The sequence below is a fragment of the Argentina silus genome (assembly GCF_951799395.1).
Source record: "Argentina silus genome assembly, chromosome: 7".
Classification (NCBI taxonomy): Eukaryota; Metazoa; Chordata; class Actinopteri; order Argentiniformes; family Argentinidae; genus Argentina; species Argentina silus.
In genome coordinates, this window is record NC_139661.1 from 5060029 (window position 1) to 5087888 (window position 27860).

The 27860-nt window shown below is 43.4% G+C and overlaps 2 protein-coding genes across 3 annotated transcripts in view; one reads left to right on the forward strand and one right to left on the reverse strand.

The window, feature by feature from the left end:
* bmp2k (BMP2 inducible kinase) overlaps nucleotides 1-18751 on the forward strand; it is a 40962-nt gene extending 22211 nt beyond the window's left edge. Inside the window, exons 7-16 of one of the 2 annotated variants that reach the window (XM_083673643.1) lie at nucleotides 1001-1133; nucleotides 1608-1711; nucleotides 1989-2068; nucleotides 2514-2701; nucleotides 3054-3337; nucleotides 4891-5091; nucleotides 6406-6662; nucleotides 7040-7203; nucleotides 7879-7998; nucleotides 15709-18751. In XM_083673643.1, coding sequence (XP_083529769.1) covers nucleotides 1001-1133; nucleotides 1608-1711; nucleotides 1989-2068; nucleotides 2514-2701; nucleotides 3054-3337; nucleotides 4891-5091; nucleotides 6406-6662; nucleotides 7040-7203; nucleotides 7879-7998; nucleotides 15709-17309 — 3132 coding nt within the window. In that variant the 3' untranslated portion in view covers nucleotides 17310-18751. The remainder of the gene's footprint in view (nucleotides 1-1000; nucleotides 1134-1607; nucleotides 1712-1988; nucleotides 2069-2513; nucleotides 2702-3053; nucleotides 3338-4890; nucleotides 5092-6405; nucleotides 6663-7039; nucleotides 7204-7878; nucleotides 7999-15708) is intronic. The other variant, XM_083673644.1, reaches the window with a different exon arrangement.
* A 692-nt stretch (nucleotides 18752-19443) lies between these two features.
* paqr3a (progestin and adipoQ receptor family member IIIa) lies at nucleotides 19444-26821 on the reverse strand. Its single transcript, XM_083674121.1, has 7 exons — nucleotides 26689-26821; nucleotides 26002-26227; nucleotides 25688-25850; nucleotides 24581-24736; nucleotides 22280-22477; nucleotides 21947-22037; nucleotides 19444-21809 (listed from the first exon to the last, which is right to left on the reverse strand). Exons 2-7 carry the CDS (start codon nucleotides 26184-26186, stop codon nucleotides 21667-21669), a joined length of 936 nt encoding a protein of 311 aa, XP_083530247.1. The 5' UTR covers nucleotides 26187-26227; nucleotides 26689-26821; the 3' UTR covers nucleotides 19444-21666.
* Nucleotides 26822-27860: the final 1039 nt, after the last annotated feature.

Genomic DNA, 27860 nt, shown 5'->3' on the forward strand with positions numbered 1-27860 from the left:
TAGTGTGTAAACAGCTCCTGTATTCATATTAATAACCAGGCTTTCACAATCCCCTTCTAATGATATGTGGCTGTTGACGCAACACCTAGCAGGGGTTAGCTAGCGCTTAGCGCTTACTGCTGTGTGGCTGTCTGTGGGAGTGGAACAACTGTGACGACAGCGATGCCCTCGGAAGCGAGTCCCCCTGGGTCCTTCCTTCCCCTCCTCCCTCGGAGTCATCACTCATATGACATGACTTGGTCTGTGTAAGAGATGCAATGAAACCCCCGTGATTGCACCTGTCACGTCATTTTTGGATCAGGGATCACTTGAAGGAAGGAAGGAAGGAAGTGAGGAAGGAAGGAAGGAAGTATTGGAACAGGGCCTGTGTGTGATGTGTACAGTACAACAGCTGAGATGCAACCACAGCAGCTGGCGGGAGTCTAGAAGGGGTAACTTCCTGTTAACAAAGGGAAACCGGGCCTCCTACCACAACTCATCCTGTGTGTGTGTGTGTGTGTGTGTGCATGCGCGTGTGTGTGCGTGTGCATGCGCGCTTCATGCTATGTGTTTTCAGGGGAGAGTTGAGATGTCACATGATGAGCACAGAACATTAAATGTGGCGAATAATTCCAAATTCCCTTTTATCTCATATAACTTAATCAGCAGTTCGAGCCAGCGCTAAATATAGACTGAAAATATTACGCCTGAGTGCAGTGCTTTCCTTCTGGGAATAACGATTGTTACTGCAGCAGAAAGACACTGTCTAGAGACATGGTTGAATGTATTGTTGTTGTGAGAACTAAAAACAACAATGACAAAATTGTACTGCAGTTAAACCGTTTTAGACTGAGTTACAGACCCAACCGCATCAGAGCCGTCAACACCTTTTGACCACATTTCGACTGCCAAACGTAGGAATTCTTACTCCGTTTAAATAGTCATGGGCCTTCTCAGTTCTCTCGACATTGTTGGACACCGTATTTAGTTTGTTGTTTTGTTTTCTGTTGGTGTGTTTCAGGCACTTGGATGCTTGTTGTACAAGCTGTGTTTCTTCTCACTTCCATTTGGGGAGAGTCAAGTTGCCATATGCGACGGAACCTTTATCGTTCCGGATAATTCCAAATTCTCCTTCAAGTTGCACTGCTTAATCAGTAAGTGGAAACTCTCCTGATCTTCAGTTCAAGATGTACCTCGTGTTGTGTGGTTGACTTGTAATTGTGGGTCAGTTGAGGTTAAAGTTATATGAATTCAATGTCTTTGTGCTTTATCAGACTACACATTTCTTGTGTGACTTCCCCATTTAATTTGTTTCCAAGAACAGTAGAGTATAGCCCTAATAGTTAGACAATAGCTCCCCCATGTGGTCACAAATGAAAGATGCATTCGGTGCGTTGTGATCGTCAAGCACAGAGACAGCACAGTAATATGTCACACATATGAATAAACCCTTCATCATTTCATACAGGGGACCCCCTTGAGAACGAAACAGTGTCTCTCAAGGAGTTAAATCCTGTCACCATAAATGAATAAATAAATAACGTCTATATAATATTGTAGATAGCCTGTAGACGGTCGTCTTGCCAGCTGTGTTAACCAGGTGTCTCCCGTTCTCTTCCTGTCCGTAGGATACATGCTTGAACCCGACCACGAGAAGAGACCTGACATCTATCAAGTCTCCTACTTTGCCTTCAAGTTAGCTGGAAAGGAATGTCCAGTGCCAAATCTCTTTGTAAGTCGCTGTCTTTTTCAAGCGGTTTATTTGTCCTATACCTACACAAACAGGGTTGTGGGGGGATCAATTCCAATTTCAATTGAATCCGTTCGGGAAGTTTAGCTGGAATTCTTAAACGCTCCCAATCGAAAAGCATGGAATTGGAATTTCGGTTAACTTTCCTGAATTGACCGACTCGAAATGGAATTGACCCGCCCAACCCCGATACACAATGCCTTTAGCGGTGTTTGTAAGGACGTTATCTAACAACGTGAACCCGTTGTCCCTCTTTCAGAGCTCTCCCCTCCCCACGTCCCTCCCGGAGCCACTAACAGCCAGCGAGGTCGCTGCTAAGAAGAGCATGACTAAAGCTAGGTACACAACAGTAAACACAGAGACATGAAAGAGTACCGTGGTAAAACGCTATATCCAACCATTTTCAAATAACAAACGTGTTCATTTCCTTCCTATAAAATGATTGCGGTCATGACAAAGTTTTTACGATACGTTTGAATGGACAGTAGCTATGTTACGGTACCTGTTTACACAATTATATTCTTGAAGCCGTAATCAATCTTGTTACCTTTATTATAAGAATTGTTAACAATCATGACCAAACATTTTGCAAATGGATGTATTGATTTTCGAAATGAAACATATATACAGCCATAATGGATTTATAAGTGCAAGCTTCCCACTACACTAGAGGCTGACATGACTTCATTGACCTCTTGAGTCGTTTCCATCGTTTGTGGTTGGAAAACTGTTTCCATTTTTAGCAATTGAATCAAGTGCTGTAAATGTTGCGCTTCTGTTTCAGAATAACAGAGTCGGTCGGGCCGACGGAAACGTCCATCGCCCCGAGACAAAGACCAAAGGCAGCTAACAGCAACGTCCTCCCCACCATCCCCAACTCTGTCACCCCCGTCAAGATGACCGCGCCTTCTGGACCTGGACCTGGACCTGGACCTGGACCTGGATCTGGACCTGTCAGCAATGGGCAGAAGGGTGAGGGACATGCACGTTCACTGTCAGACGCATGCTATACATACTGTACATAGATTTATACTATACATAAATACACACACACAGGTCATGAAATGACACACAAAGGGTCTCAACTAGCTTGTGGGAGACCTGTTGTACACTGTCTGTGTCTGTTTAGTCTTACACCACATGCCCAGGGTGTTCTGTAAACAGGTAGCTGTCTTTTACACACACTGACAAAGACGTGTTCTGTCCTGCCAGGATTTCATTGGCTACGCTTCTGTCTATTGGAAGGGTGTTAAATGATACCGGGTTACCATGCCGTTTTATGATGTTTCATGCTTTTTCTTTTGTCTTTATTTGTGTGTTACAGCGCCAACCCCTGGGAACGGGCAGCCGACTGCGCAGACTCCGACTCCGACTCCGATCCAGACGCAGACTCAGCCTCAGGCGAGCTTTCAACAGAATCAACAGAACCGTGTCCTCCAGCAGCTGCAGCCTGGCGACCTGCGTCTGCAACAACAACTACAACAACAACAACAGCAACAGCAGCAACAACACCACCACCACCATCAACAACAACAACAACAACAACAACAACAACATCATACTGTCCATCAACAGCAACCAAACGCACAACAGATCCAATACCTCCAGGTAAGGTGCAGCCCTTAAAACCCGACCTGCTTCCCTCCCTCCTGTCCTCTCTCAGCCCCCTTCTCAGATTTACAGCTATACTGGGTCGGCGCAAGCAGCGATCGCAAATGTTTTTTTTGCTTCCTCCTCCTAATCCAATCCCATTCAGATCTGTGAAAGGGAACTAAGGTTAGAATGAAGAGAGAACAGACCTCTGGGATGAAATTGCAGCCCTAGCTGGTACATCCCACTCTGATCAATGGATTGACTTCTCGCAAGCGGTGTGAAGGCGGTGACAGACGTGTTCAGACACGTGTTCACACATTCTGTACCGTACAGTACACACCCTCGCATTCTCTTGCTCGACACATATTCAGACGTCAACACAAGCACATACTGGACATACTCCCAAGTAGATGAACACCAACACATCCTAGTTGTTAGTCTCTCCTGACAGACTGTTGGGCGCTCCACACGCGCTCCACCCTGTCAAACATAGCGTGTGTTCATTGGCTATTGAGTATTGAGTCGTCAGAAGTGGGCGGGGCTGTTGATTTTCACAATGAAATGACTGACAGGGCGGAGCACCAATCAGATACCAAGTGGGAGCGCACGTCCCGTTTTTTTAGAAGTTAAAAACGTCACGGTACCCCATGGAGCTGGCACACCTCCAGGGGTTACTGACTCAAGGAGATTGTGGGACATCTCCGTCGCTATTCCGTACCGTAAACAACTCTAGCACGCAAATGAAAAACAACAGCGTGGAGGAGGAGCTTCATCAACAGAATTTGTCTGCAGTGTTTCAAATCGGTTCCAATCACATTGGATACCTTATTTTTTTTGTGTGTGGGGGAGGGGGGGGGGGGGTCTCAATCGCCGAATGCACGTCCAGTAGAAGTCTAACAGACGTTGTGTTGGAGATACAGCTTGACAACTTGATCATCACCTAATTCGATTGGCTCTGATTCCCTCTGGACCTGCCCCTAGTCCAACCTGCCAGCTGTGACCGGCTGTTACCGGTGCAACCCGGTCTCACCGGGCTGCCCTGCCCTGTGTACAGAGCCACACGAGAGAAGCCATGCCCTCCTAGTCCCAATCAGCCAGTCCCCTCAGCCAATGCTGCTTAACCCAGGCAGATGGTGCTGTTGGCCGTTTTATCTGCGGCTGCTTACACTCAGGGCAGCAGCAGCAGCAGGCTGCTAGTGGGTCAAGCATTCGTAGCATGTAGCATTACCCTCAATAGGGTTGATATGAGGAGGACTGTTAGCTGCTCAAGTTGCATCATATCATCCAGGTCTTTCTTGGAAAAAGAGATTGTATCTCAATGACACTAACCTGGGTAAACGAAGGTTGAAAGAAAAAAAACTAAAACAACACACACCAAATCGACAGAGAGCACTCTAAAATATGTATACTGTGTACAGTGGTCATCGTCAATGAAGCATGGTTGAACAGGGCGCACCGTAGAGCAAGCCCGTCTTCATTCACCTCCCCTCTGTAGGAAAGCTAATCAACACTGTATGTATCTCCTCTCCTCTCCTCTCTCCTCTCCTCTCCTCTCCTCTCTTCTTCAGTACCAGCAGGCCCTTCAGCAGTCTATTGCACTGCAGCAGCAGCAACAGCAGCAGCAGCAACAACAACAACAGCAGCAGCAACTGCTCCAACAACAGATGATGATGCAGCCCGTGTATCAACAACAACAAGCCCAAGCCCAAGCCCAAGCGCACGCCCAAGCCCAAGCGCACGCCCAAGCCCAGGCACATTACGCAGCCATGGTAAGAACACCCTGATGAAAGCTTTAATGCCAAACTACTTTTTTTTATTTTTTTTTAATAATGAGTAATTGCTTCTAGATGATGAATTGCTTCTTGATTTTTAAGAGGATTGAGCATGGCCAGCCACCAACCTCCCCTAGGGGGAAAAAAAACCCAACAGGGAATCTCATACTGCAGCAGGCTCCACTTTTACCAGCCTTCACAGATCAGAGGCTCATCCTGGGTTGTCCTTATTAGCCTACATACAGTTTAAACGCTTCTCCATAGGTTTCTATCTGTAATGAATCTGACGTTCCATCGAGTGCTTCTGGTTTACACAGAAAGAAAGCCGTACAGTCACCATCAGGAGAGAGAGGCAAAACACTCCTCCTTTTGGAGCGCAAGGACACATAGTCGCACACCGTGCCTAACAGAATGCTGAGCCAGGAGCGAAACAGCTGGCTATTTCATTACGTGTCAAAGATGTCCTAAAATTGGCCTCTTTTAGGCTCCTATTTCAAACACTGGCACGAAAGACAGGGCCTTCCTCACTGCCAAGACTGAGGAGCGCAACAGCAAGCAACTTCCTGGTAACTTCATCCAAAACTCTGTCGGGTTTTTGTATTTACGTCCCTTCCGTGCAGAGACGCTGCAAACGTGAGTCGTCCAAAATGCAAACTGTAAAGGCGGCGCAATTTTTAGCTCGTTTTACCACCGAACGGTTACCATCTGTTTAATTTCAGATGCAATCTGCTCCGCGCAAAGCCATGAGGGGATTGAATGGGGGGTGAAATCGACCGATTTCTCCGTGTTAAATCGTGACATATGAAGCAATTACACAGCGGGGGAAAGGAGACTCTCTCCACCATTACTCTCAATCTGAATGCACTCAGTGAGCGTTTAGGGAACATTTAAAAAAACATTCCTCAATTTAGGAAGCGCCACGCAGGTGTTACTCATGTGGAATGAACGTTGATAAGCGGCCGGAAACGTCACGTATAAATACAAATGGTAACTTGCAGGTTCGCCGTACTTGAAGAGCTTCGAGAAACCCCATCACACCTCAGACCAACTGTCTCCGTAACACCAGATTCATTTCTCATTTCACCTGACCAGCAAAACCATGTTGAATTTACAAATTGGTAAAAAAATAAATCAGGGTCAGTTATAGGTTTTTGACTGTCAATGGGATGCTGGTCAGGAAGGTCCGTTTAGTCCCACCCCATTTGGATCCTGCTGTCGTCATATTTACCCCCCTCCATTCAGTGTCTGTCATCCTAACCTGTGGTAAACATGTGTCATACTCACCATTCTGTCACTATACCTCCCTAACAGATGCACCAGTACCAACAGGCATTTGCACAGCAGCAGCAACAACTGCAACTACAACAACAACAACAACAACAACAACATCAGCAGCACCCCACCCAGCAGCAGGCGCTCCCCTATCTGACCTCCCCTCTGGAGTTCCCGCTCCCTCTAGGCACCTATAGCCCAGCTGGGGCCGTGCCCGGGACAGGGGCTGGGACTGGGGCTGGGACAGGTCACATGGGGGGGCCATCCCCTGTGGATCCTCCATACACTAACACCAGGTAACATTCGTGTGCGTGCGTGTGTGCGTGCATGTGTGCGTGTGTGTGTCTGCGTGCCAGAAGGTTTCTGTCTGTGTGTAGAGTGAGAGCCTATCAAACCTATTATACAGCACATCAAAACCTCAACTCATACATATTTCCCGTTCATTCGCCTTAAGCCTTCAGACCGCTTGCCCTCATGCTCACGCATTACAATGCCTGGTGTAGAGACTTTAGACGGAGTTGTGTGTGACTTGAACATCTCCCTCCTCTCATGGCCCATCCGGTGCACAGAATTGTATTATTTGTTGTCCTTGATGTCTTTTAGTATTTTTGATGTGATTTGCTTGAACTTGTTTGGTTCCCCCCCCCCCCCCTCCCTCTCTAATCCCTCTAAGTAGAAACCCCCTCCACGGCCTGGAGCTGACCACCCCTCCCCCCCAGAGCAGCGCGCTCAGCAACCCCCCAGACATGTCTCGCTGGAACCCCTTCGGAGAGGACAACTTCTCCAAGCTGACCGAGGAGGAGCTGCTGGACCGGGAGTTTGACCTCCTCAGAACAAGCAAGTTTCCTATCCGTTACTCTGTCCCACCTCCCTCTCTCTGCCCCCCCCCCTCTGGCCTGTCAAAATGGCTTTATTTCTTAAGTGTCTGGGTAAAACCCTTTATTTTACAGCCCTGTTTCAGCTGGCTTTTCTGTCCAGAACGTACTATGTGGTAACAACAGGTACTTTTTAGATACCTACCTCCCTATAAATTCAGCACAATGGGTAACTACCTGGTATTAAATAGCACCCAGTGGAGCTTGAGTCAGTGAATCTAAGACAACCAGCGACCGTAAGTAGTACGCAATTATCGGGTAATACTGTTTTTTTTAGTACCTGCTTAATACTGGGCTGTTTAAATGAAGGGTTTACAGTGCTGCTTGTTGCAGTTTGACAACAAGATAATATTAGTAAAGTTCTGAGATGACCTCACTGTATCTTGTGGATCGTGGGTTTGCCTAGTCTGATGGTGGGTTTGGATGGTGGATGTATTTTTTGTTTAGTAACTGTGACCCCCAAACCAAATGATTTATCGGTGCGTTATTCACATCTAGTATCTCTCTGTTTCCCTGTTCTACTGTATCTTTACCTCACCTGCTTTTGGACTCATTTCCCACGCATGCATGTTGTTGGGAGTACGCTGCTTCCTGGTTCATCTCTCTAATAAGCCCCTCCCCGTCCTCTGTCTTGCAGGTAAGCCAGCGGAGAGAAGGACCAGTGTGGATGCAGACAGGACCCCGACCGCCACGTCCTCCACCAAGCCTCTCCTCCCCGAGGACCTGTTTGGCTCCGTCCCCTTCCTGGCCAGCGCAGGCAAGTCTTAACGGAGGCTCCCCCTGTGAGGACCCACCCTACACTGCGGAGCTGACTCCCTTCTGCCCCTTTCCCTCCCCCCCAACCTAAAACTCCCCCCCCCCCCCTTCCCAGGGTATCTCCCTGACTTCCAGCCTGGGGTATCTTATCATCCCTGTTAGCTCTCCATATCAAAAGGGACTCGACAGTCTAATATATAGGTATGGCTTGGATAGTTGTTGTTGTTTTTTTTACTATAGCGAAGCATACGAAGTGTGAATGATTGACATCGCTCGGGTTTCGGATAAGATGCGATCATTTTTTTCTTTAGGTTTAGCTGTCATTCATGTGACATGCTGCTACGTAGAACAGCAAAGCAAGGCCGCACGGGACTGGAATTGATGAAGCGCTGTGAAATGATATTGAATCACCTGGTGCATTACTGGAGATTCGTAGTGCTATAACAATACGTACAAAGGGTTAACTGGGAATATATCAGTACCAACACATACTTCAGAGTACAAATCGGGTACAATGTGTAACACAATTAACAAATGGAGATAAATGATGGGAAGCATAGTCATATCTCATTTGTTACACACTGCTAGTAAGAACTTCCTATTTTTGGCTGTATTAGCCATTTTGTTTACATGTATAATGCTATCATACTTCTTATGTCCATTGAAATGATCATACGATACATTTTTTCGTATCTCTCAAAAGTCCCACTCTACTCTTTTTTTTAAGTTTCGGCTTCTTTACTTAGGTCCTTAATTACTCCTTATATTATGGAGCTTCGCCTAATAGTTCTGTTCTTCTTGGGTTGGTCTGTGCACTTTATTATGGAGGCCATTTGCTGCCACGGCACCCCCTCAAGTTCTTGATATTACAAGAATTCTTTGTATGAATGTCTCTTAAGGATTAACATTACAATGTTTCCAACGTGTTCTCCTGCTAGTATAACTGAGAATATTATATTAATGTGAATTTATCTCGTAAAAGTGCAGTATTTCTTGTATTTACTCAAACAATGACATTGGTGACACAGCAATACCGCTTCTGTAACTACAGACTTCCTGCTCCTCAAATGTGAATTGGTTATGAGGCATTTTAGATTAGCTATTTGAAGACTGCTTACACTTTTTTAGATGGGAAGCTTAAATGGAACCCTTTTTCTTTTATTTTTTGTTTGTATTTGCTAGCTATCGACTATGCCCATACACACATAATGTACCAGAATATGTTACCTATAGCGTAGATAAGGCCAAATGTAAAATGCAGCACAATCCCCAAAACACTTTTAATAAACTGTAGTCAGAATACAATACGTCAGATGTTCTGCCTCTAAGGAATTTAAATATGTATCCATGTTACTAACCTAGCATAACTTTGTAATGGAGGTAGTTGAGCTTAAAAACATCCCAAACCAAACTGTTCCAGTAGAAAAGCCACCTCTGACTGGGCATGGGTTTCAACTCGCAAGGCTGGCATGAGGAAATTTGGCAACAGATTTTGGAGTAGCCTATTATATTTCTGTATTTGTGCCATGACAATTCATGTTGCAATGTTTATATGTTTGTCATATTTGCCTTTTTGGTAGTTATCTAGAGGACTTTCAGGGACTCTCTTTGTTATTATAGTGTGCCACAAATTCTTCCCTGTCAAAGCTTTTTTTGCGTTTTTTGTTTCTGTTAAACATTCCAACGCTTCACCTATTTTAAGCTGTTATTAGGGTTTTTTTGTCAGGGAGGACATTAGCTAAGTACTGTTGAGGGCACGTTTGTTCACAGATTTGTCATTTACTTTGGTTGTTATCTTATAATGGAGCTTGAACTTTGTTGAGTGAGAATTGTGAAATCAGCCTTGTCATTTTGACACAAACATAGCACTTAACCTCTCTTCCCTATTTAAATTGCTCAATAGGTACTAACTTTTCTGAGCATTGAACACATTTCTATCAGTTCCCATCACTATGTTGGGTAAGACTTCAAGAGGTGGTCATAATGTTTATATTGTGCAAATTGGCATCCATTGTGACCTCAAATTATTCAGGACAGGTATTCTGTGAATCATTCTGTATTTGCATCATGACTACCTCTTAAAGTTGAGTCTAACCCCATCCATACAGCCCAAAAGGGCTTGTATGTTACACCTCATTCTGCTGCTACTGCTTTGCTTTATGTAGCTGCAAGCAAGGGAATTTCATGGAAATCATCCATTTCCCACCCCCTCATTGAGATATGAAACTATACACACTTGCATATAATAAGCAAATGTATTACTTTATGACATTTTCATATATTTTCTTTTGCCAAAGGTAAGTTGACCATCAACATGGGCGAATGGTATTGCTGGATTCCTCAATACCGTATCATTATTTTGCATTTCATTGTGCAGGTCGGGATTCTGGGACTATGAGAAATTGTGCACTTCCCTCATTTCTGTTTTTCCTATATCGTAAAGACAGCCATACTCAGAAACATCTTGTTCAAATAGTGTATTGGTGGACAGATTTCTGAATCAACAGCCATATTGTTTTTGTTCTAAAAGAGAAATAAAGTGCTGATTTAACGCACTGATGAAAAGGTGCATGATAAAAGGAAATGGTAGTGAACAGTTTATGGATGGTTAAGACGACATAAATGACGTTTGAAATAGTTTTGAATATGTTTTGGTGTTTACATTTGCATAATTTATGTTCTTTTTGAAATGCTCATTTTTTTTGGTTTGGGGCTTGGTTTCAATTCCAAGCTATTATGAGATGATAGAATCTCAAATGCCATCACTATATTTTGTTACTCAAAACATCAGAACTTTATCTTTTGTTTTTGACAGACGTTCATTAACACTGTTGTTTGTTCCTGTGAAAATAACGGTATCAGTTATAGAATGTCACAATTGTTCATTAGTTCTTAGTTGTGCTGAATTCCAGCAGTTACCTCACATGCTGAAAATATACAACATTTAGATGCATAAGTTGTATAAAACATGTTCTGTTTTTCGACAGACAAAACTATGTAAATGATCCTGTATCATACTGTGAGTGTGTTTCTTTATAAAATGCTAATGATAAATAAAAACATATTCAAAAGCAATTTACATTTTTGGTTCATTTTATTGTGATGGCTGTTTTGAAGAACAGAAGGACAGAATTCAGTGTTATATTTTGGTTCCTAAACTTGGGTTTCTTGAGTCTGCCCACCAGTACACCTTGAGAGCAAGATGTTCCTTCTGTTAACATGGCTGTCTTTGTCTGCTCAATTGTGCACCCAAGTTGCTTGACCACCAAAATGACAACAAACTAATGTGGATACTGAAACAAAACAACTATATGAGGGGTATTCTCGAACCTTAAAGGGGCAATCTGTAATTGGTTTACAATGTTTGGACTTTAATGATGTAGCCATTGATTCTTGAAGAATATAATTGATAAATGCCTCTTGAGCTTAGTTCAACTGTTTTACCCTATCAGAACCCAAAAAATAAGCTTGCTTTACTCCATTGTTTGTAAACAATGCAATTGTAAAAAAAAAAATGTTTTGAAGCTATCACTTTGATCTCACAGAGTCCTTGCATCCATAGCTCTGTCTATGACTTTGAGAGTACTGACATTTATCCAACCCCATCCCTCAGCTGTTCACCAAAAAAGTAGCGGGAAGTCCCCTTTGTTGTTCTTTTGAATTACAGATTGAACCTTTAAACCATGTTAGATGTACTGTGTTTTTTTTTCTTTCTTTCTTTCTTTTTTTTTTTTTTTAACAAGATAAACAGGTGAGTAGTATGCTAAACACAAGCAGCTTACTCTGCTTTTCTAAATTCCTGTGTTGTTAACATGCATGGTCTAAGACTTAGCCTTGTCCTGAGAGGTGGATCTAATCAGTGTGGCTCTGTCAGTATAATATGATGGCACTGTACTGGTTTTATCTCCCATATCTAATCCAAGTGCAAATCTTCTGTCTGCTCTGATCATTGTGAGATATGACACAGTAGTTGGTCTGCTCAAGTGTGATTGATTCTATACGTGACTTGTATATTCAACAGCATGTATGGATTTGATGCCAGCTTACTTCTGCATGGGTTTAACATCTTCAATGCATGGCATTTAGTAACTGCCCCTAACCTGTCTTTCTATGAATATTTGGTGAAATTCGCCCGGAATCCAGGTTAGTCCAGAGATGTGTGACTAGGCTATAGCCTTTTCTCAGTTGTTAGGAACTCAACTCCTCACGTCCTCTCCTCACGTCCTCTCCTCACGTCCTCCACTCGCTTTGTCTTCAAAAAGCATTGGTGGAATATTGTTAAGGGGAGGAACCTAGATCTTCTCCGCCAATGTATTTCCAGTGGGAGAAGATGCAAGGAGTCATGTTCCTAACTATTGAGAAAAGGCGTCAGTGTTTTAAAGGGACATTTTTTTTTATTATTTTTTTTACCTCATATTCATCATCTCCAGCACCATCCCAGTGTCTACAGAATGTAGAATATCACACTTTTTCACATATGTAGTCAAAATTAAAATATCATGCCATCATATATCATTGGGGTTAATTTCCTTAGGACCAGTTTGCTTATCTTTTTTTACTACAGAATGTAGAAAATCGTTGTTTTCACATTTGGTATATAGACACTTGTCTGGTGCTGGAGATAATGAATATGATGAATAGTGTTAATTTAGACATCAGCTTGCTGCTAGTTTGAGTGTCTTCTTGTTTTAGATTCCTTTCTTGAACAGAAATTCCTGCATTAAGGTTTTCCACATGTACAATAATTCAAAGATTAAGTCTAAGATCTTGTCATTTAGAATATGTAATGCATTCCCGAGTTCCCCTATAGAGATGCTACAGGATTTTTTGTATAATTTCAGATTTTTCAAAACGGTTCAAAGTTTCAAAATCAGCCAAAAAAAACGGGTCTCCATATTACCTGATTGGGCAGGGAGTGGCGCATCTCCCTTTAAGGATATAATCTGGTGAACAATACAAAGATTAAGCCATTATACTCTGATACAGTGACCCTTTGTTGTAAGGTCGAAACCTAGACAGTAAACATATGTGGCCCCGCCAAGGATGAATACTAATGTGATGTGGCAATTGGTTTGTGTTGTTTACTGTAGTTTATTTGCCTAATCCTATTATTCAAGGTTGGCAAAGCAGTGACAGCCATTCTTGGGGAGCACGCCATCCACCCTCAACCCTAACCCCTCTGTACTGTATATTCTTTCTTGCCTTTTGATGGACAGAAGCAAGTTTTTTTGTTTCATCTTCGATGGACAGATATGTATGACTTTTTTAATGTTGTGGAACTGTTCAAAAACAGAACGCTTGAAGGAGCACTTCACCAATTTTAAACGTCATATTCATTATTTCCAGCACTGTATCTGTGTGTACATATGTGAACACTGTGATTTTCTAGGTTCTGTAGTTAAAAAGATGGGAAGAAAATGCCCACTGGAAATACATGATACTATGATGCTACCCGTGTGTGTCAGTCAGGGGGAGTTTGTCTGTGGCTCTGCATTGTGGTGGACATTTTCCACAGAATGTAGAAAACTCACAGTTTTCACATATGTAGACACTGGTATGCTGCTGGAGATAATTAATATGAGGTAAATCGGTGAAGCGCCCGTTTTAACACAATGCAGCCGTTATGGCCATATGGAACACTTAACAAGACCTACTGTAAAGGTCATAAACAAGTGAACACTGCTTAACCTCATTGTTAGATATGAGTCATGAGTGCTTTCATTACATGCTACCCCAGGCCAGAGCCACATGGGGTCTAGAAGCAGATCCTAGAAGATCCTCTTGTTGGTTCTTGGTGGTGGTGAGAAGAACAGAGCAGCAGCTGCCAGCCACACAGAAGTCTGGGTAATCCACTAGGCAGCCATGTGGCGACAGCACTGTGTCCTGACAGTGCCAGTATGTTCCTCAGTCCTCACCCTCTGGAAGCTTATTCCGACCTAGGCAGCTGCATATAGCAGATCTGGGCCCTCCTCCAACACGCTTTACAACGCATGTTATTGCCACTTTTAACAGTGGCTGTCGTCAGTTGGTAATCCGTTGTCCCTCCGAAAAAGAACATCGGCGAATAAATTTGTTCTCCAGGTTGGGATCTTCTTATATGATTAAAGATGTTCCATTGTGCGTCGCTTGAGGCTGTTGCATGCATAGAGTTGGACATGATTAGACTTGTCGTAATCTAGGCTGGGTAGCACAAACAGATGCTGTGTGGTACATGGTCTTCTTCTCCATGCCTCACACGAAGCTTCTCCAGTTAGTTTTTATTTTTCCATTCTCTGTCTTCCTTTATTGTTGCCTTTGTTAGTTTATCTAGAACAATGCTTTTGGCTAATCCGTTGTCCTGTCCTGCCAGTTTGGAGATGTTCAGATGTTAACAGATTTCCATTTCTGTCCACACAGCAGGGGAGGGGGGGTGTATGCTCAGCTTTCTACCTCGAGGACTTTATTAATCGGAAACGATAAATGAACACAGAACAGAACACGGCTGTGTATTTTTTTTTTTTTTTTTCTTTTTTTTTTTTTTTTACATTTTATGATTGCTGATCTTAAACGGTCTGTTATAGGAACTGCAAAATGTTAAATGATATAAACCTTTATTTGTTTATATAATAGCGTCTGACAGTCAGTGCCTTTTTTTATAAGATCAACACATTTATTAGACTTTTGTAGAAACAATGCCAAAATTGTCCCTGCGCATGGTCACACTTCACATTGAGCTGTCCCTTTACCTGTGTAATAAAAGTAATTACCCTAGTAACATTGTACCAACATGCTGTTACAATACACAGTATATTTAGTCATTGCATAGTACTGTACTGGTGTTGAGAGGTTTGTGTTATTACAAAAATGGAATAAAGCGTTCCAATTACCATGGAACATGTTACCAGAGACAGTACAGCATTACTACACAGGTGTAGGGGAAACTTATGAACAGTTACACATGCAACGGCATACAAATATTAAGTTGCCCTACTTTTTGGAGACTTGGGGCTTACAGGCTTGGACATCTTGTTCCTTCTGCTCCTAAGTCTTAGCAGGGTCAAGTTAGGCAAAGGACCATATGAGTTTTGTAATTCTCCTCTACTGTGCCTTCTGCTGTAATACTGTACTGTTGGGATAAGATAGATGACCTTTATGTCATAAAGGATACCTTGGGAAATTCAAATGGAGCAATCAAGTAATCCAGATTTGACTAATACTACATCCTTATGATACTGAAGAACATCAGAAGAAGCATCATTACTCGATTTTAACCAAAGCAATAATCCTATTTACAGGCTTAAGATGCCCTCTCCCTTATCTACTCTCCATTGTTTCATTGTTATCCTTAAACCCTGATGGTGTTAAGTCATGGTCCAGCTGTATAGCTCTAGAGCATACTGTGATTTAAGGGGACATGAAAATTGGTTTTAGGATTTTAGATTTTGTATTTTGTCTTCACATTGTCCATGCATACGTGCAGGCCATCTTCTGGGAATGGCTTTGATATACACTAATGTAAACCATGAAATATGCAGTAATATTTCCCAATGCCATCTTATTCCATGAACAAAATGTATTATTAAGGAATGTTACAAAATACCAGTGTAAATATTGAAGTATTGCCTATAGTTTTGAATGTTACAGTATTGGCCTCTTGACACTTTATTCTATCATTTTCTTTTCAGATTACATGTTTTCGTAACAACCCTCTCTGTCTGGTTTGACCCAACAGGTTCCAATGTGACGATGATGGACCAGACCAATGAGGAGCTCAGTGTCCCTGTCACAGCCCCAGCCCCAGCCCCAGCCCCAGCCCCTGCTCCTGCTCCTGCTCCTGCTCCTGCTCCTGCTCCTGCTCCTGCTCCTGCTCCTGCTCCTGCTCCTGTTCCTGCTGTCTTGGCTGCCCTTGAGGAAGAGCTGCAGCCTCCTGCAGCCTTAGCTCCTGCTAAGGAACACAAACCAGGCAGAAAGAGTAACTCCGGTGGCCTGCAGACCCACAAACCAGGAGAAGAGTCTGACAGCGATTTTGAGTCCGACCCGCCTTCCCCAAAAAGCAGCGAGGAAGACGAGCCGGAGGAGGACGAAGGCCTGAACAGCGAGCACGGCGAATTCAACGACGACACAGAGCCCGAGAATCTGGGCCAGAGGCCTCTACTAATGGACTCCGAGGAAGAGGCGGAGGAAGAAGACGACAAGCACAGCTCTGACTCGGACTACGACCCCAGAAAGGCCAAAGGGCGCACAAGGAGGCTTCCAGGAAGCAAAGGTGCAGCTGCGTCTCCCCATAGAAGCCCGCGAAGGGAGTCCGGTACCAATCTGATCACGCCCCCTGACTCGCCCAGTGCGGCTGCCAGAGCTTCCCCTGTTGGCAATCTTATAGATGTGTTCGGCGCTGTTCCTTTCATGGAAGGCGCCCAACCCCAGCCCATGGGCCCCTCCGAAAGCGCTGACATCTTTGCACAGGCACCCTTCAGACAGGTCAGCCAAGAGCAGCAGGCCATGGAGGAGTTTGACGTCTTCACCAAAGCCCCGTTCAACCGCAACCTCTCCAAATCAGGCAAGAGCGGCAGCAATGTCCCCATGGGCCAAACTCCTCCCATTTCCCCGGAGGGCATTGACGTGTTTGGCTTCTCTCCCTTCCAGCCCGGCCCCACAGCGCCACCACCCACCACTTCCAGAAGTGCAGAAGACATCTTCCGGCCATCTTACGAAGAGATGCCCAGCCCCCAGCAGCAGAGGCTGAAGCAGCGCAGCCTCCAGAAATTGTCTGAAAAACGTCAGAGAAAAACCAAGCAGGAGGCTAGTCCTGGTGGGAGCATTGGCAAACGTCATCACAGTACACCCACCGGTGGCCGAAAGAGCAACAAACCCAGCTTCCGTACGCCCGAGCGAGTCCGTCGGCACAAGAAAGTGGGCAGGAGAGACTCCCAGAGCAGCAACGAATTCCTCAGCACCTCAGACTCCAAGGAGAACATCAGTGTTGGTGTAACCATGGGTGATGGGAAAGACAAAGGGGCGTCTTTGCCCGCTGATGACCCGGTGTTGGACCCCTTTGGTGCCAAGCCTTTTCATCCTCAAGATGGCAGCCGGCACAGCCAGTACCAAGGCCTGGGCGATGGCGGCCAATGGCAGCCAATGATTGCCTCAGCCAATGGCAGACCACGGACCAGCTCCCAGCACAGTGCGCTTGGGGACAGCAACATCATGGATGATTTTGGGGCAGTGCCCTTCACAGAACTGGTAGTCCACAGTGAGCCTCAACAGCAGCAGCAGCCTACACAGCAAGGGGACCTGGACCCCTTTGGAGCTGCGCCTTTCCCCTCCAAACAGTGAATGTCTAGTCTTCCCAGCACACACACTCTCTTAATTACACGGCTGTGTTACACAAAGTCTATGCAGTCCCAGGGTTTCCCCACCTTAGGGATTGGCAGCTTTGTGGTGTGGTAGTTAATATATCTTCAGCCAACTTTAACTGGACAACTGTGCTAACAACAAAGTGTTCCAATGCTTTTTTTCTAAGGACATTTTAATACGCAACTGAACGTCGGAATAACAAAACATTAAACCTGTGGAGTATCAATGATTAATTTCAGGTTCTGTAAGCATTTCCTTCCGCCTGTACCTGTTTGCTGAGAAGCCTTTTATGCTGCATCATAATGCGTGTTCTGAGCATCGCAATGAGACATTTGAACAGGAGAAATGGAAATCTATTTCACTCAAGATCGTACTGTGACCAGCTTGCTCAGTGTTCGACTGCTTGAGTTGCTGCAAAAAAAAGCTCTGTATAGATTGTGGCCTCTCGTGATCTACCAATAAGATTAATTTAGCACCATAAAGCCTTATATGGGCATGGCTCCGCCCTGCTGCACAGTACCTCGGAAACCTTTACGCAAATGGCTTTGTTGCCCTTTTGTGTCAATGGAATTGTTTCAGAGTAGGCCTTTACCACTTTCTTTCACCCTACCTAGACCTTTTTCTATGCATATTTTTACATTTGGAGTCTTTGTAGACACTGAGGGCTAGTTTCTTGGACCTAGATTAAGCCTAGTCCTGTACTGAAGACCATGTTCCATTGAAAGTGGCCCCTCATCCAGGAATATACCTAATCTGGGTTCGGGAAACCGCCCCATAGTGATTTTTGGTTGTGATTTTTATTGCATTTTATTCTTGAATACTAGAACGAAAGGGATTAGTTTTTTGTTGCATTTCTTTTAAAGGTTGGTTTTTAATTTGGACAGTTTTCATTTGCAATCCTAAGTAAATATTTAAGGTTTCCATACTTTAAGCATTAAACCTGTGTGTAAATACTGTTCTATTTTAAGTGACGTGATCTTTTACCTCAACCCAATTCTGAATCATGTAATTTTAGAATAAGGAAGAAAATGTTAAAGAAAATTGGCTGAGTTCTAAGTACTTCCATTCCTTCTGAGACAGACTCCTATTATCTTACTTGTGATAACACAAGCCATGTATTCATAAAGGGAAAGAGGGCCCTATATTAGAATCAGGTCATGCGTCCAAATTGTATAAATAAATGCACTTTCAGCATCAACCCTTCAATTGGGGTTTTACATAGAGTGGCCTAAAGAGAAGTATTTACCTACCATTGGCACATTAACTTTGACTAAAACAGCAGGTAGCTGCTTTTTCCACTTGTGGAATCATTCAATTACATTTTTTTTTAAACAAGTCTCAAAATGTCTTCTAGGTTATTCTTTTGTTGTATTTATCATGCTATACTGCTGTCTAATAATGCAATAAAAAGATGGATTGATTCTGGGGTTATTTGTGGTCCTTAGAAGTTGCAAAGCACACTCAGAAATCACAAAGCCTTGCGCATTGTTCTTTTATTGCAATATTGATTTTTATTCATAACCAGGCTGACGTATAGGCTTACTTGCTTGAGAATCATAAAAGTCAACATACAAAAACACAGAGAATAGGTACAAATACATTGAGCTGCTACAAAATGGGTTTTAGACACTTCAAGGCCCGATACCTATTCATTCAGTCCAAATAGGAGAAAGAAAGTAAGCGTTTACAGACACCATTATATGTCCAGTATAAACCTGCAACAAAATAAAATGTAATAAACACAGCAAATGGTAGTTGTAACATCAGGGAACATTTGTTTCATTCTATAACTTATGAGATTAAATATTACACAATTATAAAAGACCCAACAGAGTTTTACATTGTCATTGCACATAACCCTAGTAGGTTCAAGAAGTAGGCTACTGATAATGAAAAAGACAGTTGTGACAGTGTCTCCAGATACATCCTCTTGTGGGTCAGGCAGACAGCATTTTGTTAAGGATGAAACCAGAGATTGTATTTTCTAGAGGACTTGGTGACACTAACAAGGTCCCCCGCAGTCACAGCATCGTTAACATCTAAGAAGACGCATCACAGTTAGACAGCTTAGTTACACCCCCCCCCCCCCCCCCCCCCCCGCCCTTTTCTAGCTCATCATACCACGGTTGTTTACAGTGTAGTCGTAATAAAGGATATACCAAGACTGAAGGTGAAAATAATAATTAATAATTTGTAGAGCTTGAGAACTTGTAGAGAACAGTGTTCTATAGCAAGTAGTAGGTTAAGAGCAGAGAGTCATCAAGTTCAGACAAATGTTTGTGCAGCCTATTCTTACAACTAGGAAAGGAAAGTAGTTCACTGTCATTACAATACTGTACATTTGCTTTCCCTCAAAGTTCAACCAGTGACTAAACCAAACGAATATCAACGCTTAGAGGAGTTACAAAAACTGTGGTTCTGAGTGACATCTCACAACAATTATACTTAACAGTAGCCTGGCGTGGCCACACACTATACAGGCATTTCGCTAGCAAAGCTACAGTAGGTACAGCGGAACACGCTGCATCGCGCGTCTGTGGTCAGGCTAGTTAAACAGAGCTAACATACATGTTGCCAATATGTGCCATGAATCTTAATTACAGAAAGCATGTAAAATGTGTTAACTATGAAGTAAGCAAGCTTAGTTCATGGATTAGTAATATTCTTAACACTTCTGTGACCGGATATGGAGGGAGATCCAAACCACAACACCTAATCATTTTTAAAACATTCAGTAAGGTTGGAACTGACATATTCGTGGTCCACTGAGATTGTTCATAAATAAATTCATAAATTGATCTGTGAAAACCATCGATTCTTTGTGGCACTGATTCCACAAGATGTTGGAAACATTCCTTTGAGATTCTGGTCCATGATGACATGATTGCATCACGCAATTCCTACAGATTTTTCAGGTGCACTTTCAAGCTGTGAATCTCCCGTTCTACCACATCCCAAAAGTGTTCTATTGGATTCAGATCCAGTGACTGGGAAGGCCACTGAAGAACACTGAACTCATTGTCATGTTCATGAAACCAGTTTGAGACGACTTTTGCTTTGTGACATGGTGCATTATCATGCTGGAAGTAGCCATTTGAAGATGGGTAAATTGTGGCCATGAAGGGATGCACATGGTCAGCAACAATACTCAAATAGGCTGTGGCATTCAAGCAATGATTGATTGGTATTAACAGGCCCAAAGTGTGCCAAGAAAACATTCCCCACACCATTACACCACCTCCACCATGAGAAGGTGTACAGGTGTTCCAAATAAAGTGCTTGGTGTGTGTGTCTATATACGTGTGTGTGTGATATATATATATATATACACACACACATATACATATATAGATAGATACACACACATATATCCTTGGTTTGTGTCCAAATGTACTGTAATTGTTGCCAAATTTAAGTTGGTGTATTTCCTAACTAAGATCAATTCCTCTGGGCTCTCCATATTACCTATGACAAACATCTCATCCATGGCAATGTACAATCACAAGCATAATAGCAGTAACAGTAAACATCAAAACAGGGAATAACATTATTTAAAACACGACTCGATGCTTTAAAAATGTTAGCCATAATGACCATATAAGGACTGACTGAGAGATTAGACTCAAGTGGATCCGCCACTTTAGTTTCAAGTACTTTGTCAGTGCTGTAGCAGACGCCATCGATTAGTTCTGTTTGCAGGTCCTAACAATTAATCAGTCTCTTCATCATTGACGTTAAAATAAATTGAAAATACATTTGACAAATGCAACCTGGGGTACCACGGTCAGCATAGGCACTTGTATAAAGGGGGGGGGCAGTGTATACAAAATGGTCATAGCTTTCAAGAGCATTTGCTCCCTCAGTCAGATTCTTAAAAATACTGCTACGAAATTTGATTAGAAGCTCGGTAAAATCCCTAGAAATGTTTTTTTTTCGAAGACAGAATTTAGGTGATTTTGTTCATAGAGAAAAACAGCGCCTAAACATAAAGGGGAGGGGACAAGAACGTTCCTAATGATGCAAGAACAGCAGTCTGAACAGACGCCAGACTTGGGGCACATCTAGCCAGTGCTGAAGGGGTGGGAGGGGGGGAAAAGGGAGCCCCAAGGAGGATATGGCTGATATATCCCCAGTCAAACAAGAGAATTCATCAGCAGCCAAGCAGCCTCTGGAGCATTTCAATGGTTTGTTTGTCGTTGGTGGCAGCAGGGGGATTCAACACTAGCGGTATGGGTCTGGGGTCAGTCTCTAGAAGAGCAGCCACTTATACTGTAACGCTGGTGGTAGCAGTGGGATTCACCGTGGTTGTTCTGGTTTTGTCTTTGGAGCAGTCCTCCTAGGCATGCTGTGGGTAATCTGGGCAGGGGTGGCTGTGCCGGTAGGTCATAATGTACACCGCAGACTGGTGCCACCAGTAGAACATCAGAACCACCAGAACATGCCACACCTGGTGGCTGGCACCTAGGTAGTTCAGCTGACCTACGGGGAATTAAGATACAACTTATCATTATCTGGCTAGATGCTAGCTACAAGTAACAGCGACGTACAGTCCAGTGAGTGCATACATTGTTTTGGATGTAATGAACAACATGAGCATTACAAGGTGACAGGTTTACCTGGGAAGTAGCGTTCAGGAACTTTAGAGACGTAGAAGACAAATGCCAATGCGGCGATGAAGTACATGCCCAGAACCCGAGGAACAAAAGCCTAGAGAAGACATAATATATGCCATTTAGCTGCTTTTATCCAAATTGTCATGTCATATGGATGTACGTGTTAAGTTACATTAAAAAACAACAACAGTGCAGAATCATATTCTAGAATGATGTGAAGAGATAGTCTTGCATTCAATTAAAGTAATGCACTGTCAGATTAGCAAAGTGCAATGACTGTAGCGCCACGCTACTCAAAGAACAACAAACAAAAGTATTCGGGGGAGGTAGACTGACCTGGACGATTTCGGAAGAGAAGCCGCCGTTGAGCCAGACCCAGTGGACAGTGGGGATGAGGCCGTAACCCGCCACGGAGCAGAACATGAGCGAACGCAGCCGCTGCCATTGTGGGTTGAGGTAATGAGGGTGGATCTGGGCAAAGAAGACAGTCAGGATCATCGCCAGCACTGTCACCAGATACACCTGCCTCCAGTACTGAGGAAGGAAGAGAGAGAGAGAGAGAGAGAGAGAGAGACACACACACACACACACACACACACACACACACACACACAAATAAAGATTACCGTTTTGTGTGCAACAACAAAATCATTTCTCTGGTATGCCTAAACATAAGTGAGCGTTTTTCTTTGATCAGGCTAAATTAATCCTTTATAATCCCTGACCCCCTCTTTTACATTTGGGAAGCATTCTAAATTAAGCATCTGGAAGACACAAAGAGGGGCAAGTTGAGTCCATGACAGGGAGGGGACCCAAAACACTCAAAGTCACTCATCGAACACTCCAACCGTTTCAGTTTCTCATAGGGTGGAATGTGAGGAAACTGATAATGATTATTCATTATTATATATTGTTAAAATGTCAGAATGATTGGGAAATGTATAGCACACATAAGCATATAATGCAAAGCATATAAAGCAAATAATGATTTTCGGAAGCATTTATAACAAAGTACATTCAGACACACACTCTCACTTGCCAATTCATTTGGAATTTCACAGTGAATTAATTTGCATATTAAGCAAATTATCCATTTGGTATGAGCATAATTCAGGCCTACTAGAGTTGGCGTGATATTGTGTTATTGTGTCATGTTTTTCCACATACACCCATCGACAGAATTCAAACTACACTGTATTTGAGTTTGACTAAATATATACACTTTAGGCTGCATTTTTTTTTTCTTCCAAACTCTACAGGGACTTGGCTGATGGAGCCCCAGTCTTGGCAGGGGAGGAGTGGAGATGGCTCCCCTACGTGTGAATGTCATATGGTGGGGAACAGGAGTGACGGACCGCTCTATGAACGCAGCCATCTGGTTCGGGCTAGAGCAGATTTCAGCCGCATTCTGGGGGCACAATAAGCCAGCACTTCCAATATGCGGGGGAAACCGCAAGCGGTGGCGCAGGCCAAAACTCTGAAAAGAGTCGCACCAACAAAAACGGGTAGGAGGCTGGGATGAGGAACGGAGACGCTTGTTTGTGCAATGCAAGGCAGAGTTGTTCTGCAGAGTGGCACGGCAATTTCACATCTCTTACTTCCTGGGAATGGGAATAATGAATTCATCAAGCAACCCAAACCAGTGTGTTTTACTCTAGTTTTATTCAATTAACTCCCTCAAAGGCCAGGTTTGTGTCAGGTTGTAGAGTCCTTGGGAAATCAGTGGATAGACATTTGTACAACAAAGAATCTGTCCTTCACAATATCATACTAACCTTAACATCAACATTTGAACATTTACCCTGCAAATATGTTAGCTAGAGTAGTATATTCATTGTGTGAAGAGCGAATTGAATGAATTTGATCAAGGAGAGAAACTGAACAAAAACAAAGAGATCAATGCACAATTCAATCACAATTTATTCAGCCACAATACCCTTAGAAAAGCACAAACTCATTCTCTAACTATACACCGCAAGAGATGTTATCAGTCCGAGTGAAACTCAGTTTTCACTTTTTCCAAAAAAGCTCCCCTTTTCGTGCACAGGTAGAATATGCCCACAACAGAAGTAGGCTAACCATCTGTTGACTAAGGCCTCTCTGGGAGAGTGCTGTTCAGGCCATATAATAGATCTCGCCTGTCTGCTTCTCACAACATCAACAAACACAGGCCCTGTTCTCCCATCGGCTGCTCGGGTCTGGGCTTTGGAAAAAAACCTAAGCCTGTCCACATCTCCACTCTGACGTGCTGCAAGCACGAGACCTCTCACAGAACCCACCGTGTTGCTTTGCACGCTAATCTTTTTTCCCCCCTCCCTAAAGGTGTGATTTCATGCAACCGTTGCTTGCAGTTCTACTCTACTGTGATCCATTGCCAAGTAGAGACAGTTGAGGCAAAGGTGAAGTCAATTCAAAAGCAGAAAAGTCAGAGCAAGTAGAGTTTCCCTTTGATTTTATCTTTGGGCGGGGCCCATAAAACACATCCAAAGCAACATTTACTTTGGTTTTCCATTCAAAATAAACTAACTGAGGGATTTTGTCCGGGAGGCAAACGGGCTGTATGAAAGTACTAATATGAAAAGCTAGGAGAGGCTAAAGGGTTGGAGTAAATGTAAATGTAACGGGAGTAAAACCTACGTTATTGCAGTAGAAGGCGTAGAAGACCCCGGGTACGTAGCAGCCCAGGATTCCTATTGAGATGCCGGCGTAGTCCAGCGCCATCCAGCGGCGACTGGTCTTCTCCGAGCGGTGGCAGCAGAACAGGTGGTAACCCACCGAGCACAGCATACATAACTGGGCAAACAACACACACGTCAGAAAACACACATCTACATACAAGTGCATCATGGAGAGTCACAGAGGAGCCTTATACTAGCATACAGATGAGAGGGAAAGGGTTGAGGTAATGAATAGCAACATACAGTATATCCATGTTGAATTTAGTGGTGGATACAGGTTCTAAACTGAAAAATAATAGGCCTAGTAATTAAATACCATAATATAGACTATAACTCATGCTATTTTTGTCCGATAGCCAAAAGGCACCTGAGAAATTAATTCTTCTTAAGATGATTAGTCTTCAGTGAAGCACAAAGTACCCGTCACTTGATATGTCTCAGATCTCAAGAGTTGATTCCAGCAGCGCTAATGGAAGGAATGCTTAACAAGCCAGCGGCCCACTTCACATCACTTTGTGCTGTGTTGGCATCAGAGTCACCTACACAGGTCACCGAATCCCAAACATGAACGTGGGTGGACCGGTGGTTTTGGCTGATCAGAATGGCTTTGCGTCAGTGACTGAATTAGAAGCGCCTGCCAGTGCCCACATCATCATAATGTTTGGATTCTGTCCATTTCCACACAGGGATCCGTGTGCTTACCTCAACACAGGGTGATGAGTGCCTTGAAAGTCCGATCAATATCCAATGAGCAGGGTTCAAAAGACTCTCGGTTAAGCGTTAACAGTGGGCTGAACCAACATACTTAAAGCTTGTGGGAGAAGGGGGCTGGAGAGGCAACACTGGCCTAGTACCCCAGTAAATCAACCCCTGGCAATAGTTATATCAGGGGCTATAAAGATTCTGCAGGGCCAACCCAAACCATACTGTGCTGGTTTTGAATATGTTGCTTTCACATAGTCAATTCCAGCATTGTTTCAGAAACTATGGTGCCCAGCCCAGCTCAGCTCAGCTTGGTTAAGCTCTATACTGTAAATAAGGGTTAAGAGGGTAAGGGTTTTCCTACCTGAAAGCAGAAGAGTCCTATGGAGTAGATGACGTAGTCCTCTCCGGAAGCCCCGGAGGCCGGCAGCACGGCCGCCATGTCGTACACCCCCAGGGTGAAGAACAGAAGGAAGCCCAACAAGTGGCTCCATATATTCACCGTCTCATTGGACAGGATGAAGAGGCTGGAGGGAGGTGAACGTCGTGCAGATTAAGTTTCAACGTTCAAACTACTTTTCATTGTCATTGGTACCGGGTTGAAGCCATTGTACTGTTCTGTGTAGGACTACACCTTTTTAATATTGTAAGGTGTTTAGGTGTCAATGTCACACTCACCTTTTGATGCACAGTCTTGAGGGTAAGTAGGCTCTGTACCCGTCTGTGATATAAGGGTTCTCTCTCAAGAACACTGGGATCTGCTCATAGGTGTACAGCCGAATCCCTCTGGGAACAAGCACGGGCCAGTATTGATAGCTTCCCAACTCAATGTAGTGTGCACTCTTCATCAGTTTCTGAGGCATCGTTGAATCATTTGATTTCACACTGGCATCAGTGGCATGTGCTGAAACAGACATTCATTTCAGTCAGCAGTATAACAAATGAAGTTAAAGTCAGGCATTGTTGAAAGAGAGGCAAAATCAGTTACGATTGTCTTCAAATGAAAATGTGTAATGATATTAAGCTTGCTTATTAAAGTGAATGCATATGTCGCCTGCTTGGGTTTACACGAAGTTAGGCTAGCCTGTCTGTCTGCCTGTAGTGTCTGTCGACAGTATGTCTGTCTAGCAAGCACTAGTTAGCAAGTATTAGCAAGCTAGCACATCAATCACGTCGCTGTCATAGTCCAACGAGGGTAATGAAATAACGGGTGAAGAGGGTAGTTAAGTCATGAAGAGGAAGAACATGATCAGCTACCCGACAAAAGATTTGCCACTATAAAATAAACAGCTGAAGCCTGAAATCTCTCCATCAGTCCCGGTAGCACATGCTACTATTTAGCACGTATCATGATGAAGAACTTACCTTTCAGTTTGGTGCATGTACAGTTAGAGCCATTTGGATATGTGTATTAAGTACTGTACATGGATAGCTGCTACTCTTGTAACATTCATTTACAAAAAAAAACACATATCTTTTCCAAAAACAGAAACACAAGTCACATCTTCCAAATCATCAATTGCTTTGACGTCGTCACTGGTGGACCCCGGTTAGTACGTCTGACTGGAATGCCTGAGTAGAAAGGACTTGTGACTGGTCTGAGGTCGGTTTTGTGTTTTTCTCCGACATGGTTAAGATACGGAGTTGGGGAGGGTGAGCGGTCCTGGATCTGTGTCTAGGGTCAACTTCACCACGACCCGGGGCCACCGCAGAGAGAGGTAATATTACGCTTGGGGCTACAGATAAGTCAATGATACGTTGCACCTCAGCGAACCTACTGATGTGTTTCTAGCGTTCTCTTATTGAATCAAAGATTTTTATTAAAGTAAAGGATTTCATTTGAAGCTTTGTTTATTGTTTAAAAAAACACAGATTTTAGAGGTGGGGTGAAGGCTTTTTCAAGACATTTGTCATTTTTTCTGACTTTGACAGTATAGTGTTAAATGGTGATCAGTAAAGCATTGAATAAGCATGAAATGTGCAATAATATTTGTTTACATTCATGAATGAGTAATAGGCCTACTCAAGATACCTGATGTATTATCATGATCATAAATCTAAATTACTCAATGAAATCATGACCTTCGTGTGAGTTTGTGGTTATTATCGGAGGGGGTGGGGGGTGGGGGTGGTTGCACATTACCTTGTCAACAGAAATTTCCGTCAAGACATTTTCCTCTCCAGACATTGCAGGTGTGAGCTGTTGTATCCCTCTGGGGTAGAATCACACTTCACTCCTCAGCCCTCCCTCAGCTTTTACGCCCAAGTTAATTGCTTCGTTCTCAAGTGGGAGTGTGTTCTTCATTAGCACTTCTAATTCACCTCTCAGCGTATCCACTTCAACTCACTGTCAACTGCTCTGCCAAGATAATAACGCAAGCAAGGGCAAACCCCAGAATACAAGAAGCGTTTTACCCTTGTTTAACTCTTACTGTACATGAGCTTCACTCAAGTGGCATAATTAGTTTCTATTTCAGAGCAATACATTTAGGAAAAAGTACAGTTCATACCATTTATGAAACAAAGAGACATAGTGA

Excerpts from the sequence above, each read along its gene's own strand:
- paqr3a (XM_083674121.1), bottom strand. The coding sequence starts at position 26,186 with ATGCCTCAGAAACTGATGAAGAGTGCACACTACATTGAGTTGGGAAGC. Across the intron at positions 25,851-26,001 it reads TCAAGACTGTGCATCAAAAG|CCTCTTCATCCTGTCCAATG; the intron begins GTGAGTGTGACA and ends ACCTCCCTCCAG. Across the intron at positions 24,737-25,687 it reads TAGGACTCTTCTGCTTTCAG|TTATGTATGCTGTGCTCGGT; the intron begins GTAGGAAAACCC and ends TTGTTTGCCCAG.